Source organism: Solanum pennellii, chromosome 9, assembly GCF_001406875.1.
Source record: "Solanum pennellii chromosome 9, SPENNV200".
NCBI lineage: Eukaryota > Viridiplantae > Streptophyta > Magnoliopsida > Solanales > Solanaceae > Solanum > Solanum pennellii.
This window is the reverse complement of record NC_028645.1, coordinates 47,426,349-47,448,252: the sequence shown is the minus strand read 5'-3', so window position 1 is coordinate 47,448,252 and position 21,904 is coordinate 47,426,349. Positions and strand designations below refer to the sequence as shown.

At 32.1% G+C, this 21,904-nt stretch overlaps 1 protein-coding gene across 1 annotated transcript in view; it reads right to left on the bottom strand.

Annotated features, from left to right (window-relative positions):
• Window positions 1-4,435: 4,435 nt before the first annotated feature.
• LOC114074038 (transcription factor MYB64-like) overlaps window positions 4,436-21,904 on the bottom strand; it is a 35,451-nt gene continuing 17,982 nt past the window's right edge. Inside the window, exons 2-4 of the mRNA XM_027911959.1 lie at window positions 5,307-5,490; window positions 5,083-5,209; window positions 4,436-5,005 (exon numbers count right to left, since the gene is read on the bottom strand). Of these exons, the coding sequence (XP_027767760.1) occupies window positions 4,436-5,005; window positions 5,083-5,209; window positions 5,307-5,490 (881 nt within the window). The remainder of the gene's footprint in view (window positions 5,006-5,082; window positions 5,210-5,306; window positions 5,491-21,904) is intronic.

Sequence of the window (21,904 nt, the reverse complement as noted above, 5' to 3'; positions counted from 1 at the left end):
CCTCAAGGATCTTTTGGTTTGTCCTTCGGAATTCGTACCCGGATGTTTTGACTCTAAATAAACTTTAATACGTATTAGACACCTTACTACCAAATTCCATCGAAATTACGACTCTAAAAACCTAGTCAAATAGGCTAAGGCACACTAGCACCTCTTGAACTACTTTCAAGACGTCATGGATGTTTCTTGACGCTTTGATTCTAAAACTACCTAAATGACTTATATACGTTATAATTTGACCTTAAAGTAGCGTTACCACCCTTAGACACACATGTTAGGCTCTTGATTAGGCTTTAGTCTTTTCGAGTATTGCAGGTCAAGTACGCCTTATGACGACCTAAGGGTTGCCCTAACTTCTAGTGTGTACTTGCGGATTGTTACAATGATCATGAAATACTCTAAGAGAACTACATGGTTATAGCATGACACTAAGATAACAAATAAAATGAATGAATCATGATAGTGGAATTTAAGTCTCAAAGGCTCACCTCAATATGGTACAATATCATAGTAAATACACCATCAATGTGGAAAATATTTAGTCATACATAAACCTATATTATATAGCCCTAGCTGACGAAAAATGATTAAATTAAAGTAAAGTATTAAAGTCATCAAAAGCAAAAATATGGAAATGACCCCGAACCATTAAGACTCACAAAATTTCTAATAGGCCAAGATAATTTGTGCTAATCGGGACAGATTCAGGAGTAGGTGTTCCAGAATCCATATCCCTAACCCGAAGAAAATGGTATAGGTAACCCTTCGAAATCATATTTCTGTATTGAAGACATGAAAAAATTTGACACTTAGGCATATAATTTTCCTTCTCCACACTAGGATGGGCTAATTAGGAAATTGAAACTTGACCACTCGAGTTCTACAATCAATAGAAGCTTAACAATAATGAAACCAATCAATAACAATAATAACATCGAAATCTAACATATCATATAACGTCAACATGAGTGACTATATATGACAAAGAGACGGGAGTAGAGACATACAAATGGTCTAACAACATATCCGCAAGAACATTAAACCACATAGACACATATGGCTTAACAAAATACAAGGTAGCACCACCATCAAGCAAATAAAAAACCTCAAGATGGAAGAATTTGAACATAGAGGTAACAACATCGACTGAACCCTCTTCCTAACGATGAGTTTGAAATGCATAAAACTTGTTTTGAGTTGGAGTACTTCACCCAGAATCACTAGGTGGACCTTTACTACCATCCCTTTCCTTATCATTTATAGATGGACAATCCCTCAAAAAGTTAGCACTTTTACCACACCCAAAGAAACTATCCATACCCATCAAACATTTTCCCAGATGAGTGTGAAGGAATATTCCAATCGAGAGGACCTACATAAAACACCCTCTCTTCCTTCCATTGTTTGAACTAAACTAGAGCAACACCCTTAAGTTGATAAGTGGCAACCTATGCCTTTTCAATCGGTGTCACTCCCATGATCATCAACACCTTGTATACCTTCTATAAATTCTTGAGTATCTTCCTCATCAACACCCACATTTGTTTCACCAGGAACATAACCTCCCTATTGTCTTGAGTCGTCCTATGTTGAGCTAATACTGGAAAAGCAGCTTGAAACTCCGCATTCGTCATTGAACACAACCTCCCATTGGCTTGAACAAATTTCAAACGTCATTATGTTAATGTGATTGCTTAAAACTCCGGACTTAAAAAAACATCACAGAATTGTCTTTGTAAATTTAACTCTCAACGTAAATTGAAAACTGACCGTTCATGAAATGACATTGTATATCACCTAGTTATTGAGCAATAGTATGTTTCTATCTCTACAACAAAATAAAAATTAAAACAAATATTGTAGAGGAACAGAGTTCGCGATCACTCACCATCATTATACTTCTAACCATGGATTACATATGATCATATTTGACTGAGATTTAGAACCTTTGTATCACAAGGCTGAATCTATCTCACAAAACGTATTTCACACACAACTTCACCACCCTAAAATAGGTTGATTGTTCGATAAATGTTCATCATATTTATTTTTAATGGAAAAGAAAATTAGGGTAGTAGGTTTCTTCGAAATAATTCTTCTGGTGTATATGATATAGCTATATTGAATGACAAATTAGGGCAATACAAATTTTAAGCTAAAGTTATGGACCTAAATTTGATATGAAAAAAAATAAAATTTAATTCACTATAAGTTCTGAAAAAGTTTATGATTCATAATTTTTCTATAGAAAATATGCAAAGTAAAAACAATTCATTAATAGTAAACAATAACCCTTAAAATCGTGAAATAGAAGATGCTACCTTTCTTTAAATAAAATAATTGTGTGGCCCATAGATCAAACAAAGATTTTTTTTTGGTAGTGAAAAATCAGGAAACAATATGTTTCTATAAGTTCAGAAAAATTTTGTGATTCATAATTTTTCTATAGAAAATATGCAAAGTAAAAACAATTCATTTAATCATAAACAATAACCCTTATAATCGTGAAATCGAAGATGCCACCTTTCTTTAAATAAAATAATTGTGTAGCCCATAGATCAAACAAAGATTTTTTTTGGTAGTTAAAAATCATGAAACAATATGTTTATTGTGACAATTCATTTTTGTTGAGTTCCTTGAAAAGAAAAAGACATTTTTGCTCCGGACTAATTTTTTTGAGAAGCAAAGTGTTATTTGATATCATGTACGCAAATTGTGGGAGAAACACCAAATAGAATAAGGGTCTTTTTTTATCTTTAAGAAAAAGACAATGGAAGAGAAATCTTTTTTCATCTGCTAAACTCTCTACACCAAACACACTTGCTCAATCTATGGAATGTTAGCCGTTTGGAGCTTTTTCTCGTTAGCTCTTGCACATTTTTTTTCACTTAAAAAACGTTCATCAAGTGAACTTGTGAGTTAAAGTTCAGGTAAAAACAATAACCTGTTGAGGAATTTTATGAAGAAAATTACAGAAAACGCTAATCTCAACAAGTGGAATAAAACAAAAATGAAGCCTAAAATCATGTAGATCCACACTTTGACTGATCAAGAACGAGCTAAGACTTGTTCACACTTCAACTACACAAATAAGGTTTTGACCAAGTGAAACTATTCAAGATATTTCCTTAATCATTCATTCGTTACCCTTGCATTAAAACTATTAAAAAACATGTGATAACTATAAATACACACAACAGTTAATTTTTTTTAAAAAAATCAGATTATTCAGTTCATTTTATTATGTTTTCCGGATTCTCTTTTCTCGATGAGTATTTTGGAAAACTTACTCTCTTTTTTTCTAAATATTATAACATTTTAGGGTTAAATTTATATGAGTGGAACTGTAAAATAAAATTGAATTATTGTTGTACATCTAATTTGTATATTTTAATACATGCATCATAAAATTATTAACCAAAAAAACAAGTTTTGACTACTTTATTCTTATTTATTCCTTAATCTCAATAAAATATATTACAGTTATTGAGTATTAATTATATCTTAATTTGCTAATGATTATTTTGGAGTATTATTTTTTAGTAAGCGCGGAGACTACATAAAATGGACAAAAAAAAGTAATAATTACCTAAAATTATCTAATAAACCTCATTGTGTTAAAAGATATTTTACAAAATCTCTTATTTTTTGTGGTGACGGTATTAATTTTCTTTCACCCAAGTTAAACAGAAAAATTAAGCAACAGAGGAAAGTGATATAAGAAACTAATAATTAATTATTTGTGATGTCGCTGTTCTCCCTCTAAAATATCGTGTTTGTTCAAGGAAATCTTAGAATTTGTAATATATATAAACGTGCATATAGTGTTATAACAACATATTTTAGTATATAATAATTAAACTATTGAAATATAATATCAAACAAGGTAGTGGTAGTGTGATGGTAGTTGAAGTTACAAATGTTGTTAATGAGGAAATGTGATTTGCTGGATTGAATGAGCTGAAGAATGAAAAAATAATTATAGGAGTATTAATTAACTTGGAATGTGTTACATTGTCTGTAGTAAGATTTTTAAGTTAACGGATCTACTTTGTATTGAAAAAATGATTTGCTTCGTTTAATCAACTCTATTGAATATAAATTGGGATAGTAAGTCGAAAGTAGGAAGTGATATGATGAATGCATAAACATTAGTTAGTTAGCGTTATACGTCATATACATACTTATTTAGAAAATAACATAAACCCAACGGGTTGTTTTTTAGATATTAATGCCATTCAACTAAAAACCAGCAACATGACAACATACATAATCTGATTAAAAAAGGAAGCAACTTTATAGTCTATAGACCGACAGAATTAAGATAGTAACAAGAGAAGTCATGATGATTAAAGCTATAAAGGCAAGCTAGCAAGCATAAATTAAAAAAACGAAAACTAACAACTGGTTGGTAATATATATATCATGACACTAATTAAAAGAATTTGTTGGTGGAGGTTTGTTGGTCGGGGTAGCTAGAAGATAAAACCATGTCTTTGTTTCTTCCTGATGAAAATGAAGATGAAGCAGCTTGATCATATTCGGCCTGATGAAGAAAAAGTTGATGTTGAGTGGTCATATTTGCACCATCCAATGAATTATTTCCAAACAATTTTTGCATGAAGTTCATTTCATCATCATATGTTTGATTAGTGAGCAAAGATGGAGTGTCGTCATCATCATCAGAATAGGGATAGAGATAGGGACAGGGATTTTTCATGTTATTATTATCATTTGTTGGAGGAGTAGTACTACTACTACTACTAATACTCATATCATCACTGAAGTACTTGTTTCTAATATAATCTTGAAGAACATTCGACCTTTCCTCTTTTTTCAACTTATTCCTCCGTGAAATTTGCCTTCTTTTAGTTGCATTCCAATGATTCTTAATTGCATTCTCTGTCCTTCCAGGAATTCTTTTACCAATTTCTGCCCATTTATTTCCAATTTGCTTATGCGCTTCCACTAGCATCACTTCTTCTTCTTCACTCCACGTCTCTTTCTGAAACAAATTCTTAATTAATACTGAGCTTCACTAGTGAAATTAAAGAATTATATATGAATTAGAAGAAGAAAAACCTTGATATCTGGTCGCAAATGGTTATGCCATCTCTCACGACACTGTTTTCCTGCTCTACCCACCATATTCTCAGCTATCTGAGCCCATCTCTTCAATCCAAACTGCTTCACCAACTTCATCAAATTCCTTTATATGTATATAATATATTTCAACAAATTAATTATAAAGTTGAGTTTAATTTCTTTCACAATCAACACACACACACATATATAAATATATGTACCTGTCTTCCTCTTCCGTCCACTGACCCTTGACTAACATAGTCACTTCTTTTGCCTTTTTTCCCGTTTTCTTTTGCTCTTGGTTATTCCAGCACTGAGCACCATTTTCTTCTATGTTAACATTATTTTTTAAGCTTTGCTCAGGAAAATTACTATTATATCCACTTGTACCATCATAGTAACCACCTGCATGTTGATGAGTAAAAACATTTTGATTACTCCATAACAACCTATTTATGTCTGTTAATGGAGCTGGAAATTGTTGATAAAAAGAAAAGTTATATGGTAAATCATAACGATTTCCCTCTCTATCTCCACCTTCCATGCCAAACAATCAACACCAAAATCTACTTAAACCACAACTCAAACATGAGTATCAAATGCTCCCTACACAAACATATATTTATAGTATACCTTTGGATTTCTTTAATCAATCTCAACCGTTCATTTTAGTGCTCACCATCTAACGGCTTCAAATAACTCATAACCTTCCTCATAGGACAAACTCGAAACACAAATGGATATATTAATAAGAAAATGGGTGACTCAAATATTTATACTCCTTATTTCCTCTATTTCCACTTTCATTAAGGGTTATAGTTAAATAGTTATTTAATTTAGAAATATATCACTCTTTTTAGAATAGACTAAAAATAAAATTAAGTCACGTAAAATGGATAAAGCGAATAACGATTTAATTATAAAATGTCTATTTTACCTTTGTTAAAATATCTTACCGTCACATAAATTTCTATCATTCATTTTGGACCACAAGTTTTAAAATATATTTCTTTCATTCTTAACCTTCTTCCCGAGTCAAACTTTCTCACATAAAATGGGACGGGGGTAGAATTTTCAGTAAATGGTAATAAATTTCATTATAATTACACATAATTTTGTTTTTCTTACTTTCTTTATGTGTTTAAAAAAAATTTTCTCTTCTTTTTTGTTAACTCTGTACTTTATATTTTCTGACATATTGAAGAAAGCTAGATTAACACATTTTTCTGCAGTACATGATTTTTAGTTCAACACTGCAATTGTCACGATCTGAGATTAACCTCTACTAATAATATGTAGTTTAGAGCCACAATAAAACCAAATCTAAACCATGATCTGTGACTGTCATGAATTAAGAAAATATATTAGCAAAAATTAAAAGTAATTGATGTGGAAGCTGAATTTGAATAATTTATTAAATCCAAAATACTACATAGAATATCTGGGGGAAAAAAGAAGCTAAACTTCTATCTTACTAAGAAAGCCTCTACTAAGATGTCTTTTTTTGAACAAACCCCATCTACCTCTACCTGACTAATAATGGAAAAACTAAATACTTGAAATAAATATAAGGGTTTGTAACACCCCATAAATTTTTTAAATTAAGACTCGAATAATCTTTTATTGTGAGTATAACATTTTATCAAGTAATTTCAAATTTTTTAGTACTAAGATCAGCTCACTAGATATGGCACCTTGAGTTCCAAAAATTGTTATGAAATGGAAGAAACTATAGAAAGAAAAATTAAAAAGAGAATGAATGATAACTCTTTGTTGTAACAACCCTAAAAATGGATAAGATAAGAAATGCTTAATGTGTCAAGAATGCCTATGATTAGACCAGGGTTCACACGGATTGATGCGCATAGAACCAGACCTCGGAACCCTTGCTACATCATAGCCAACTAACTTGGGGAGTTAGTTGAGCTAGGAAAGGTTGGATCCAACCATGTAGGACTCTCGAATATGAAGATTTACTCGAAGGAGTCTTTACCAGACATAAAAAGATGAAATCTTAGGTTTGGAGGGTCTAGGGGTAAAATGGTCTTTTTTCAGGCTAAGGGTAGTATCGTAATTACCCTAAATATATATGTAATTATTTATTTAATAAGGGTAGGGGCATTTTTGAAAGAGAGGGCCGAAATTGGGCTCTTGAAGTGAAGTCTTGCTCCACCCGGGTTCGAATATAGGTGGAAGCAATGAATTAAATTATTTTTAATTTAAGTTAATAAATTAATGTATTAATTTATATTTATTAGTTATTAGCTGATTTAAAATAAAATAAAGTAAGATTTTTAATAATTAAATAAAACCTTATTTAACTATGTCCTAAACTAGATTCCTAAGCCTAAGAAAACACTTCTCTCCCACGCTCATCTCTCTCGCACGTCTCTATCACTCTCATTCACGTTTTCTCTGCCAAAATAAATCCAAAAACAGTAGGTAAACCAAAGTTCTTCACACTTGAAGAACTCACACGAAATAAATAAGAAAAACAAACGTTAATCAATCACGTAGGCAAAGAGAAGGTTTTCCGTCGAGTTTGGTGTTGGCGGGTGTTTGGAGGAGTTCTTTGGGCAGCAAGTCGAGGTTTGAACGTCAAAAAGATATGGGTTCTATTCCCTCTTGTTCCCTTTCCCAAGAGAACCCCTAAGGTTCAGACGAATCTATTTCAAAAACTAGGATTGTTCCCCGTTCCATGTCCCTGTCACTAGCTCCCATTGAATCATAGGTTGGTTATGTTTGCTGGTAGAAAACTAGGGATGAAACGTGTTTTCATGATGATTATGTGTTTATATGTATGTTTGGAATTATGTGACCTATGTTGATGTTTCAGAAAATATAATTACGTCTGTATGTGTGTGTTGTCGTGGCTATTGTTCATGGTTTAGGACTTGAAATGGCATGATAGTTCTTTATATTTCATGTACACATGTTGATGTAAATGTGATGTTCATATGAGTTGAATGTGGCTGATTTAATTTAGATATAATCTCTTGTCTAAACTAATCCATGAAAACACACCTAAAACGTTCTAAATGCTCTACGAAATTCCCCTAAGAACTAAGGTGTAACTTGATGAAAGGATGCTGAAAAATTAAAAGAAAATTTCCAGCTTCTAGTGATAAATTTCGGTCAGCAAAGAGGGTTCAAAATGTTGAAAAAAAGTGAAATAAAACAAGTGAGATCACGGAGGATTGAACATGTGACCTCACCATGTTAAAAAACATGATAATAAAGAAGTAAAAAGAAATGTGGTGAAGGGGATTCGAACCATGGTATTGGCTGGAAAATGTAACCTAAAATAAAAAAAAATAAGAAATGAGAGGAGTAGGATTCGAATCCACCACCTCTCAATCACTTTAAGGAGGAGAATAAAAGAAAAATAAAGGGGAGGCGTGTGGAAATCGAAGCCACGACCTCTTAGGCAGATTAAGGAGGAGAATAAAAGAGAACTAAAGGGGGAGGTGTGTGGGAAAAGAACCCACGACCTCTTAGGAATATTAAGGAGGTGAATAAAAGAAAAATAAAGGGGGAGGCTTGTGGTAATAGAACCCACGACCTCTTAGGCAGATTTTACGGAGGAGAATAAAAGAAAAACAAAGGGGGAGGCGTGTGGAAATCGAACCCACGACCTCTTAGGTAGATTTAAGGAGGAGAATAAAAGAAAAATAAAGTGAGGCTGTGGGGGTTTGATCCCACAACCTCATAGTAAACTCGAAATAGACAAGGAGAAATATATAAAAAAAAATAAAAGGGGCTTTGGTGGTTCGATCCCACAACCCCTCGGGCAAGAAAGATAATTTTCAAATGATAGAACTAAAAAGGAAATGGTGATGTTGGGGCTCAATCTAGGGTCCCAATGTCACGTGGACTTGAATTAAATAAAAATAAAAATGTAAAGTGTTGTCCAAGGGATTTTAAACCGGGTTCCCTTGCCCAAATTCTTTATTGATACATAAGTTATACGTGAATTAAATATTCAAGAATAATGCCGCCTACTTAGATCGAAATCGAGATCTTGGCATACATACAAGATGCATAAGTCTTGTACTACATAATCTTAGGAAGATATGAATCACTTAAAAGAGCGACGAATGAAGCCTCATGGCTTGTATGTATAGACCCATAAGTGTAGCATACGTTTAAAAATAAGTGAACCTAAGATGTATGTAATGAAATGATGTAACCCTAGAAAGGTTAAGTAAGAGGGTAAAACACACTAAATGGCCAAGTGCATTGACACATAATGAAATGAACAATGAAATGATGAAATGAACAAAGAAATGATGAAATGAACAAAGAAATGATGAAATGAACAATGAAATGATGAAACCCTAGAAGGGTTAAGTAAGAGTGTGAAACACACTAAATTTCCAAGTGCATTGGCATATGATGAAATGAACATTCACCTAAAATGGGGTGGGTAATTATTAAGAGCAAATGTGCTAATGTTAATGAATGTGGTGACAACATGATATGAGGCTGATGTAAAATATGAGAGCAATCTCAAATGAGCCTAAGTAAATTTTACCAAAACGTACTCACCTATGAGAGTGTAAAGTTAATGAAGAGACCAGTTTCAATGAACGCTCTAATAAAAGTATTGAGATTAACACACTTAATACTAATGATGTGATGAGAAATCATCTATTGAGCTATAATGTCCTCATACTAGAAGCCATCTTCCATGACGTATGAGTTAAATGTAATGGAACTTTATACTGAGCACCGATAGACTAACTATGAGTGGTGATGCCTTCTTTCGGGAAGGGCGGATGTTCACATAACTCTCACGAGATGAGACTGTTCGGCATGCCGGGTATAGGTATCCTTATATCTCCTAGTCTTCGAACCTATACTGCCAATATAGGGATCTGGCGGGGTTCAATTCCCATATACGCTAGCATGTTTTGGGTCACTTTGGTCAATAATTCCACCTCTTTTCGGTGTGGGGTTTCATGACACTGAATTTCATGATTCTCACATGATCTATGTCAGTTAAAGTTAAAGTTCCCAATGAATAAATGAGGCAGCCTCAAATGACGCACATAATGAAAAGAATGATACCAAAGATGATAGGATAGGATAATCAAGGGGTGAGTTAGATTCAAGTAATGACATTAGGTCATCTTGGTCATTGCACAACGAACCCGATGAAAGTATTAAACTACATCCTAGGTATAAATGGTGTTTACACTGGCCCATGAATGAAATGAAATGAAGTACGTATGAATGAACGAAGCAGACTCCCTAGTTGAGGTCACATATATTGAGCCCTCATTTTTGGGTAGTCTTAATGTCAAGTCCATGATTCCAAGGTCTCATGGCATACGAATGAATGATATGAACATCGTTATGTGTTAAAGGAATTATGATATGTGCTATGTGTACGCTGTTGCGTGTTGCGTGCAAAATGTTAAGTATGATGATGCATGTTACTCTCATGGCATAAATTTTCTAATCCAAATTTTGAAAGCTCATAAACTTTCCTAATCCAAATTTGGAAATGTCACTCACTTTCCTAATCTCAATTTGGCAAGTTCAATGACTTGACCTGCTATAATCAAGTTGCTAGGAAAGAGCTATTCTTACTCATGCATGTCCTTAGCGTGTGCTTGCATATACCCATACTTAGTACAAGTGTGTACTAATCCTATACAACTCTAAACTTTTAGGTGCAGGCACAAGTGGACGCTAGAGCTACAGGATCAACGCTGCAGTTATCCAGACGTCGAGCATTCATCCGGAATTGGTAGGCTCTCATGCTTTCGAGGATACTTGCCCATTTACGTTCTAGCTTAGTTGTAGGATTGATCTAGTGGAGTATGTTCCACTAGCGTTTCTTTCCCGTTTTTGTTCAGACATTGTACTGGTGCCATTTTGGCAAGTACATCTTTATCGTTATAATAAACTGTTTCTTTCATTTGATGATCTTAACGTTAGATGGTTAATGGTGAACAATTACGTATTTAGTAGAATGTTTAGTAAGCATGTTAAGAAACAAAAAGTTTCTTATTTTCCGCTAAAATTAACCTAGACGAAGTAAGAATGATATAAGTAGGCTTGTCTACGACCTCTGAGAGGTCAACGAAGCCGGTCTCGTCTGGGGTGTCGACTCCGGTCGTGACATTTATATTGGTTCTTGCATACAACAATATGTATAAAATAATATGAATATAATATTTCTAAATAAAAAATTCGTCACTCTTAAAATTTCTTATAAAATTTTAAATCCCTCTCCCCTAGTAAATTGCTTTGTTATTATTGTTTTGTAGGTGTTCGTACTTTTGATGTAATATACTCCCTCTGTTTCATAAAGAATGATCTGGTTTGACTTGGCACGGAGTTTAATAATATAAAAAAGACTTTTGTATCGTACGATCCTAAATTTAAGTTCGCTTAAATGTATAAAATTTTCCTTTGATCTTGTGGTCTTAAACATGGCACGTGGATAGCTGATTTTACAATGTTACCAAAAAAAAGAAAGAGGTCATTCTTTTTTAAACATACTAAAATTGAAAGGAGGTCATTCTTTTTTAAACGGATGGATGAAGTAATATAATTAAATATTATTATCAAATATACAATATATACTAAATTAGATGTTTTAGCTCTAGTATTAAATTAATTTAACATTCATGTTATGAACTGTTTCTAATTTAACTGAACTTTGAGATTGTCAACGTTTGTAAATCAAACTTGATGTGTTACGAAGAAAACAATAGAAAACATAAAAAATCATTGTTCAAAAATGTGAGAAACCCCCCCCCCCCTCCGTTTATATTTAAAAATGTGTACTATTAGTATGTGCATATTGTTTCTTATCATAAAAAATATAGAATATATACTAAATTGTGTGTTTAAAGAATGAAATAATAATAATTTTTTTAAAATGTAGTTTAAAATTTTGATGAAGACCCTCTTTTTACCGACAAAAAAGTGTAGTGTATGAAAAAATGCTCGTGGTGCCTTATATAAAAGAAGTCACGACCCTAAAGTTAAAACCATTCAGAATGGTTAATACTCATCGGAATAGTCATAACTTTTCGGAAAAGTCATAAATCTTAAAAAAGTCAAAACCATTAGCATAAGTCACAACTGTTCAGAGTCGCAACCCTATAGAATAGTCACATCCCTTCAAAAATGTCACAACTCATCAGAAAAGTTACAACTCTACGAAAATGTCACAAGCCTTCAATGTGAAAAGTTGTGTACCTTTAATATAATATAGACAAATAAATATACTACAATATAAAATATAGATTATATACTACATTTGGTGTTTTAAGTTGATGGTATATAATAAATTACATTTAAGTTATTAATTCATTCTTTTAATGTGGTATGAATAAAAAAGAAGAAGATAAATATAGATTATTCTTAATTTAATTTAATATGAAATTATAAAAAATAAAGAAAACATTTAAATTAAGGATCATATGTATAGTATATAAAAATGTCTTTTAACATTGTGCTCTTAAAGATGTTTTTTCACCCCCATGAAAAAAATAACATTCTCTATTAGACTAAATAAAAATAAATAACAAATAAATTAAAAATGAAAGAAAACTTATTAAATGTAGTTTGGATTCTTTAAACAAGTTTTTGCTCAAATAATTTTTCTTCAACAGTTCGAGAATTTTCAAATTCTTAACACCAAGTTGTAGTTTGTGCATGGAAAATCATTGAACTTCTTGTCATGAAGAAGTTGTGGCAAAAGTATATTTTATGGTTATGAAAATGAGTGCATATTAATTATCACGATATTGTTCTCGCTTGATATTGGGTTATTGCGTTTTCCTTTTGCCATTCACTTTTATTGATTTATCTTATTTACCCATAAAAAAATATTGTAATTGCATAATCGAACAACTCTCACAATCTTTCTCATTTTATGTAGAAACGAAAACTTACAAAATTTATAGTTTAAAGTGTGAGAAACCCCCTCTGTTTATAGACAACAAAGGATAACCTGAAAAGGTGTTTATCGTGTCTTTTTATCTAAGTCTTTCCAATTGGGTGTATTATAGTAATTTAACATTGAAGTTACGGAGTTCATACTTTTAAGGTAGTATATATAATTAAGGATGATCCTTCTTAAAGAAGAATCCTTCTAGATACTAAATAAAATAAAACTAAATATTTTGCAATTAATGTAAACCCTAGAACATAATGTAAATTAAATACTATAAAAATAATTTTAGACTAAAAAGAAAAAGTAAAAAGATTCTAGAAAATTTCAACATTCCCCCCTCCCCCCACCCCCCAAACTCAAGTTGGTGTATCTAAGTTGAGTTTGAACACTTAAATATTCTTCAAAAATATCTTTTACCTATCTTGAGTGACTTTGAACTTGCACACTTTCGTAACATGACATGCTTGTTTGCAACTTCCACATAATGCATCCACCAAAAGAATTTTTCCAAATGTATTTTCTTTTTGCAATATTTGTAAGGAGAATAATCAACTTTTCTTTTTTGGTAGTTTGCATAAAAGATACCTTCAACAATTTTATCTTGTGTGAAAGCTCATCTTTGTTCTTGTGCTTGAAGAGTACTGATTAATTCAACAACAGAGATTGTAGATATATCTTTAGACTATTCCAAAACAGAGATTTTAAAATGAAATCACTGGTAAATAGTTAGATGAATCTTTTCAACTATTCTATTGTCTTTAAAATCCACACCGAACAACCTGATTCGGTTGACAATAACAGAAATTCCATCAGAATAATTAGTGATAATCTCACCCTTTTGCATCCTAAGAGATTAAAAGTCTCTTTTCAAATTCAGAATTAGATTTTTTCTGCCTAGTTCACTTATTCGGTACTCCTTCTTATGTTTTTTCAAAGTTCATTTTATTGTTTCACATCTAATGATTTTGGAGAAAATTGAATCTGCAAATGAATAATGAATTATAATTTTAACGTTGTGTTTTTTTAATTTTCGCTTCTGAGTGAAGTTTGATTTAAGCATCAAATACTTTTTCGGTGTGTTTGTGTATGTGTTGGTCTGCCATTACAACTTCCCACAAAATCAGAAGCCTCAACATAAGACATCATCTTAACTGCCCAAATTCGACAATCCTCACCATTGAAGGTTTGTGGGGCATTAGAAGAAAGAGTATTGCTTGTTATTGTTTGAAATATAGGTTTAAAATAATATAGATTAAAATTTGATTATAAGTAGCCCTGCATTAAAAATAAAAGCACGGCTAAAATTGGTTTGCATCAAAAATAACATCACGGGTTCAAAATGAGTGGAAAACAAATATGAATTAAAATTTATTGAAAGTTCTTCTTCAACGAACTCATAGATCCATTAAGATTGATGTAAGGCTTTGATAGCGATTATGGAATGGAAGAAACTAGAAAGAGAAATTAAAGAGAGGCTGAATGATAACTCATTGTATTGATTCTTGCATTGTTTTAAATAGAAGAGTACATCCATATTTATAAATAATTAAGAAGAATCCTTCTAGATACTAAACTAAAATAAAACTAAATATTTTGCAATTAATGTAAATGCTAGACTTGAAAGGAAATGAAATACTATAAAATAATTTTAGACTAAAAAGAAAAAAGTAATAAGATTCTACCAAATTTCAACAAAAAGAACAAAATTGGAAATAGAGAGTCTGAAATTTTACAAGTTGTGCTTAAGTTATGAGTTTTAGGTCAACTTCAAACAAACATAACTCAGGTGAAAAGATGAGTTCGGTGTGCAATAATATGCCAAATGTATTTAGAGTTGCTATGAGGGTGCTATGCCCGTTTGAGGTCCAAAATTCCAATTAAGAAAAGTTACTCAAAAATATGAGGGGTATTTTAGTCTTTTCCTTACCCAATTAGATTTAGGCATTTTTAGAAAGGTTTTAGGATTTTATGTTGATTAGAATAACTTTCATTCATCCCCAAAAGCGTTGAGGGTTTTAGAGAAATGATTCAGGAGAAATTTTCTAAAGTTTCAAGCTTTCGTTCAAGAAATTCAAGATTTTGCTAATTCTTTGAGGTATATAAGCTTCCATAGAGTTCAGCTTATTCACCTACACACCAATCATGAGTTTCTTTTGCTAATCTATCGATATATTTTGAGAAATTTAATTTCTTGATGAGATCTTAATAAGTATCGTGAAGTATCCTTATCGATTAAGTTTTGATGTAAGATTCTAGTTGAGTTAACTTCAAATGACTATATCACTTTAAATGTAAAGAGTTACGTGATCCATGACCTATTAAATTAAAGATATTTGAATATTCTTTCTAACCCCACAAAATTTCTGTCAATCCACAGTCTATGTAAAAAGTTATGGTTATTTCTGTAACGTATAGAATATTGTTACGAATTTAGCCGACTAGATGGAGCAGCTGATTATCCAGGATTATTCTCTAACTTCCCCTCTGGCTTTCTCTAATTTGACCCTTGGATAGTTGGTTATTTGCATTTGAGGACAAAACATTTTAATTCTGGTGGGGTGACGCCCACACATTTTGTGTTGATATTTGTGTGTGTATATATTTGGTCTATTCTGTAAAAATTTACACTACTTTTTGTGGATGATTGAGCTTATGGCTCCCTTTTTGGTTTTAATTGTGAAATTATTTTAACCCTCAGAAAAATTTTAATTCTTTCACAAATCTCCACCTCATGTATGCACTTAAATGTGTCTGTTCATTAGAAAATTTGAGACTCGGTTTAGATCAATACCGATGACTTAAATAGTGCTTGCAACCAAACGAACATGAAAGTACGGATACAATGAGGCTAAATGAAGTTGCATAGACAATATGTGAACTCTTTTCATCTCGTTGTGACTAGCCATGTATCAAATTGATTCTCTTGCGATGACTGTTGCAAACTAGCAAAAGTGTGGAGTCTTGTTTGACTTAAGTGTCGATGTCTAGTGTGATAAGCTTACCTTGAAGCATGCATGACAACACCTAGAATTTGCCACCGTTAGCAAGTTCATGAAGTGATGTTTTCTCTTTAAATGATCTTAGGCATTTTTAAAGAGTGTGAACCAATTTGACATATACCTATTTAATGACCACCCTTGTGAGTGTGTGAACCCCTCTTGAACACCCCTTGAACCCTAACCTTATTTGGAAGAAACTTGATGAAGATTAGACCTTTCTTGATCCATCTACCTTAATCCTCATGATTATTAGTTTGATTGAAATATCCAACTTAGGCAAAATCCTAAGTTAGGGGTGTGTAGAAAGAAAAAAGAAAAGTCAAAGAAGTGTAAGGAAAGTCTCCCTTAACCCATGGTGTTGCGAAAAAATGTAAACCCTCCATATAAAAAAGAGAAGAAAAGAATGAAAAAGGAAGTTATGGAGTAAAGTCCAAAAGAAATAGGGTTTCAAAGCAATCCATGGGAAGTGAATAATAAGATGACTTATGAGCACTAAAGAGAATGATGAAGGAAAAGGAACGGAAGTGTTGTGAGCACCACAATTCATGAGGATGATAGTCACTGAGCCTAAATAACCATACCTTTTCACTCAACGCCATTATAATCCTTAAAAAAGACCTTTTTGATGAAAATACGGGCAAACCTATGAGCGAAAGCATGCATTGTGTTCCTTTTTGTAAGAGTTAGCGTCGAATATGATTCTGGAACTTTAATTAATTATACCTTTGTGTGTGAAAATGGAACCATAATTTGTGTGAGGGCATTCAAATTCTTTTGTTGAGCTTGAACTTGCATTTGAAGCAAGTACCGTGATCCTGAGAATCTCTAATAATGGTGTGTCACAACTTGAATATATGAGTCCACAATTGATCTTTGCATGAGTAATTTGAGTCTTGTTGTGCACATTCATGATTGAATCATTTGTGTAGCTATTCGAGACATTCTTGTTGAACTACTTAACTTGAGTTTCACTTGAGGACAAGCAAAAGTTTAAGTTGGGGGTGTTGATGAGTACACAAATTTGACTCATTAGGGCTATATATTAATAGAAATAGTGTCTTCAATTGCTTCTTTTAACTCAATATCGGATGAAAACCCTTAAGTTTGAGGTATTTGAAGTTTGAAGGAAGCATGAGCACTATGTCGCAAAAAAGGACAAAGAGGCTGAAAAATAAAGAAATGATAGATTAAGGATAACCGAGTCCAATTGGTGAGTAACTGAAGGGGCTTACGTCGCCTTTTCTTCTAGTGTGCTAAGCGCTGAAAGAAATGATTAAATTTTTGATAAAAAGTAGCAATCGGTGCATTTCCGAGTAGTTCCGTAGAGCAGTACCATGTCGCCTAATGATCCAAAGCACGAAAATGCTAAAGGCAGGTACGAGATAGCAATGGACTCTAGCAATGGGCGAATCACCGAGTTGATCAATGATTCTGAATAATGCCGCCAAACAATCCGTTGCAGCACAAATATGTAAAAACTATAAATACTAGTTAGAATTGTAGTTTTAATAGTCGGACAATTATTATAATTTTTTTCTAGAATAGATACTTTGACATACTTTTGCTATAAGTTTAAGAGGATTTTGAAGACTTAAAGAAGAGGAGAGTTTCATCTTCAAGATTCGGACTTGGGTCTCTTTGATTCTTCATTCTTGGACCTATTTCAAGACTTAAATCTTCATACCCAATTGGATTCAAGATCAATTTAGTATAAATTTCTATCTCTTATACATGTTTGCTAAAAACCCCAATTCTTGGGGTATGACTTAGCGAATATGACTCAAGATTGTTGTTAGGTCTTGCTTTCTGATAGATTAATGGTGATTTAATTTAGTAGTTTTTGATGAATTTGATTAATTTTTAGTTGCAAATACAAGTTATTTATGTGTTTTCGACTTTTTTAAGAGAAAGGTCACAAAACTAAAACTACTAGATTGCTGGCCGGTGGGAGTGGGTCGGCATGTTGTTCAGATCGTGAGAGTGAACCCAAGTCTTATTCCCACACACTCAGCTCGAGGGAGTGAGTCGTTTAAGGCGTATGCTGGTCTTCATGCGACAAGTGGGTGTCCTAGAGGAATCAATTCGTAACGGGATAAGTTGCTCGAGAGAGAGCTTATACCCCTTATAGATTAGCCTAGTCACAATTATTCTATAAATCTCCTATCAAAATCATGCACCCAAAAATTTAGCTTAACCTGTATTCGTGTCACATCCCATGAATCCCCTCTCATTATTTATAATTCTTTGTTTACTTTTGCAATTTTTGCTTACTAGTGACAAACCCCAATTTTTAATTTACGCTTGTGTCAACCCTTGATTTAAAATGTCTTTAATCAAAAATGTATTTAACTACGACTAATAACAAAGATATTCTAATTCTCTTACAAATTCTCACAACCACACCCTTAGGACACGACCCCAACCCTTGGTTGAGTTACTATACTATTGCACGATCGTAGACACTTGAAATGGAAGCTCCATCGTTGATTATAAAAAACATCACTCATTGGTGGTGTGATACACCTTCTCTTCTTCTCTTCTAACATCATTGTCTTGCCCATGGAAAATAAATTTGTTACCATGTTGTGTATGCATTGTTATATCTATCAAGAGATCACAACAGAAAATCCAAGTGTAAGACTATTCAACTACAAAATAAATTATTACACAAATTACATCTTCAACTAATTTCCTAACTACCATCCTCCAGCAGTGACAACATTTTTGATAACGCTCAGATCACTCTTTAAAACTAATCAGGGAGTGAGCAGTCATTGTCAATAAAAACATACAACTATAATTCGGGGTCGAATGACAAAAGGAATGATATACGGTTAAGAAATTAATTACATAAATAATAAGAAATTAATTCTAATGGAATTTAAATAACAAATTGGTGGAGAAATTCGTCAACTTCAACAACACTTATTAAGAAACTAAATTAAGAATATTGAAACAATCTATGATTAACAAAACTAAATGACTCTAGGGGTATGGAGGGTATTGTAGAATTGATCATTACAATTAATTAATCACAACTAAGCTAGGTTATCATAATTGATGCTAATATTCATTCGATCTCAATGCATCCTTGCATAGAATCACCTTTTGATTTCATCTATATGTCATTCAAACAACCAAAAAATATAGATCTGCAATAAAGTAACTTAAACCACTGTTATAGAGAAAATTACCCACTTATATTAGTCTCTTTCGAGCACTATTACATCAAAATTAGAGTTAATTTTTCACCTAAATTCATGAATGAAAAACTCGACAATAAGTCAAATGTATGATTAAAGTCATAAAACAAAGCAATTCAACAAACCCACTAGATTAAATCAACACCCAACCCCATATTAACACACTAATAGTTTGGGATTGTTGTCCCACATTGGAAAGTCTAAGTAGATAATACCTCGCGAGGAATTTTCCATGGTTAAAATGGAATTGAGTATTTAATAGAAAACTACTTTAGATTGGACCCCAATTTCTCAAATTCAAGTTCAAAATATTGAAAACTCCAACAATGAAAGTGTTCTCTAGAATGTTCAGACTATTTCTCTTAATTTTTCTACACGCACTTTCTCTCTCCACTAGGCTATTTATTGTTTCCCAAAATTTTGTCCAAAAATTATATCTGTTTCCCCTTCGACGAAGTTAACCAAGTTTTCCAACAAAATTCATTGACTCACCCATATTTCTTCGGCTCATAATTTTCTTTATTTAGGTTTTATGTGTTTGAGTCTTACTAAGTGATCCCATTTGATTTCTCTTTTGTTACTATGGTGCCACACTAATTACAACCTCATATTGCCCTTTGAGCCATCATTTTGGCTTCCAGCACTGTCAGATTTGGCCCATCCATTCACTTCACGTTATGTTTTTCGGCGGATACATTCGTGTCTCACTTTGGCTATTGACCTTGAGGGTTGAATTATAGCACTGCCAACTTAGTGGGTCTGAGGTTTCTTTTGTGACTCACCCTTCTTATATAGCGATCGAGGATGTGTGGTTCACACTTCTTTTTTGCATCTTTGGTTATTCTTTTAGACATCAATTATTGCCTTATCAATTTTCCTTCATTGCCGCAATCATCAATATATAATTAAAATAGGAAAAACATAGGAATCAAGGACACTGATTATTGAACTAAAGAGACCTTTAGTTCATGCAAATCTACCAGTCATCAAGAATAACTATGAAAATAATTAAATTATAAGTAACAACATGATATCAAAGACTATCCATCAGGATGAACTTATATATAATAAAAATCATGCTATTTATATGAAATCTTAACTCTATAGATCATTATTGAAGAAATGAGCTTTGACTTAGAATTCAATGAGAAAACTTCACATGTCAAGAATTGAATACCCTAGCTTAAATGCATGAACTGAAAGCATAAAAAACCATAGTTTCTTCCCAGGGAGAACTTAGAACCTATTGAATTTGTGGTCTAAGTCTTGGGAGTTAATTGGGAGGTAAAGTCGACTACTTTCCCCTTAATCCCACCAAGGATAGGATAAAGTTGCACAATTTTAGAGATAAATGATTGGTAGAAGTCCTAAAACAATCTTGAAGGAAAAAAAATACAGCTGGTTCCATGAGGGCATATACAAACCGTAAATATCTATCAAAGAAAGTAGGTTAAATGTTGATTTTATGAAGTTCTTTCTGATAGACATATATGTATGCCGGTGGTTCCATCAGTAATCTGTAGAATATATTTTTAAATGCTAAGCAGTAGATAAAGTAGTTATGTTTTCCTAAAATCATTTGAAAAGTCCGCTCAACGATTTCCTAAAATCATTTGAAAAGTCCACTCAACGACCCGTATTATGATTCATGACCCGTGGTTTCAGGTTGTGAAAAATATGTTTTAAACCAAGTATCTAAAGATTATCTTCGAATAACATCTATGGTATGTTGTTCGTCTCACAGTTTGTATATGATGTCTCTAAATCGAAACATAAAGTATCTTGTCCTTGCAAATATTTGTCCTTGAAAGAAGTTTAATTAAGATGAAAACTGTAGAGGAAAATTTCTAGGGAGGCATATATTTAGTGATGTACGTGATTTCTATCCTACATTTTAATATGTTTGATTTTTCTTCATTTAGTAAAGTAGTTTCAGGGCAAATGTCTTGAATGTGTGTATCATATATATAGAATACGATGTTGTATAGAACTAATATTACTGAATTACAGCTTTAGCAGATAATTATAATTGAAAGAACATATGACAAATTGTCATACATTATCATGTTTTTTGAGAACAAAATAATCATATACCATTGAATTATTTAAAAATACATTCAAAGATTAAATATGGGAAGAAATTGGCATTTCCTTAATAGTATTGTTTTTACTTCATTCTTTATTATAAACAAATCCAACAAAATGGGGAAAACATATGAATACAGAAAGGTTATCATTAGCCTTTCCTTTTGAGGTTATGACCATAAATTATGAACACTATTTAAGTACAGTTTTTCTTTCTAATATTCATACTTGAAATTTAGTATGTACAAAAAAATAATAATGATTACCATAAATTTTTAATTTTTTTTTATCATTATAAGTGATATATCTTTGACAAAATATTATTAGTAAACTAATATTTGTGTAAGCCTATCATAAATAGGCAATTTTTTTTAAAAAAAATGAAATTCTATAGTAAATGTCAACATTGTGATAAGTAAAATGTTATACAGACAAAAATATGATATCAAATATTAGTTCTAAATAAATTTAGGTCATTAGAATGATGGTCAAATAGAGATTTGTACGTATGTCATATATATATATATATATATATATATATATATATGTATATATACTAAATAAATTTAGGTCATTAGAATGATGGTCAAATAGAGATTTGTACGTATGTCATA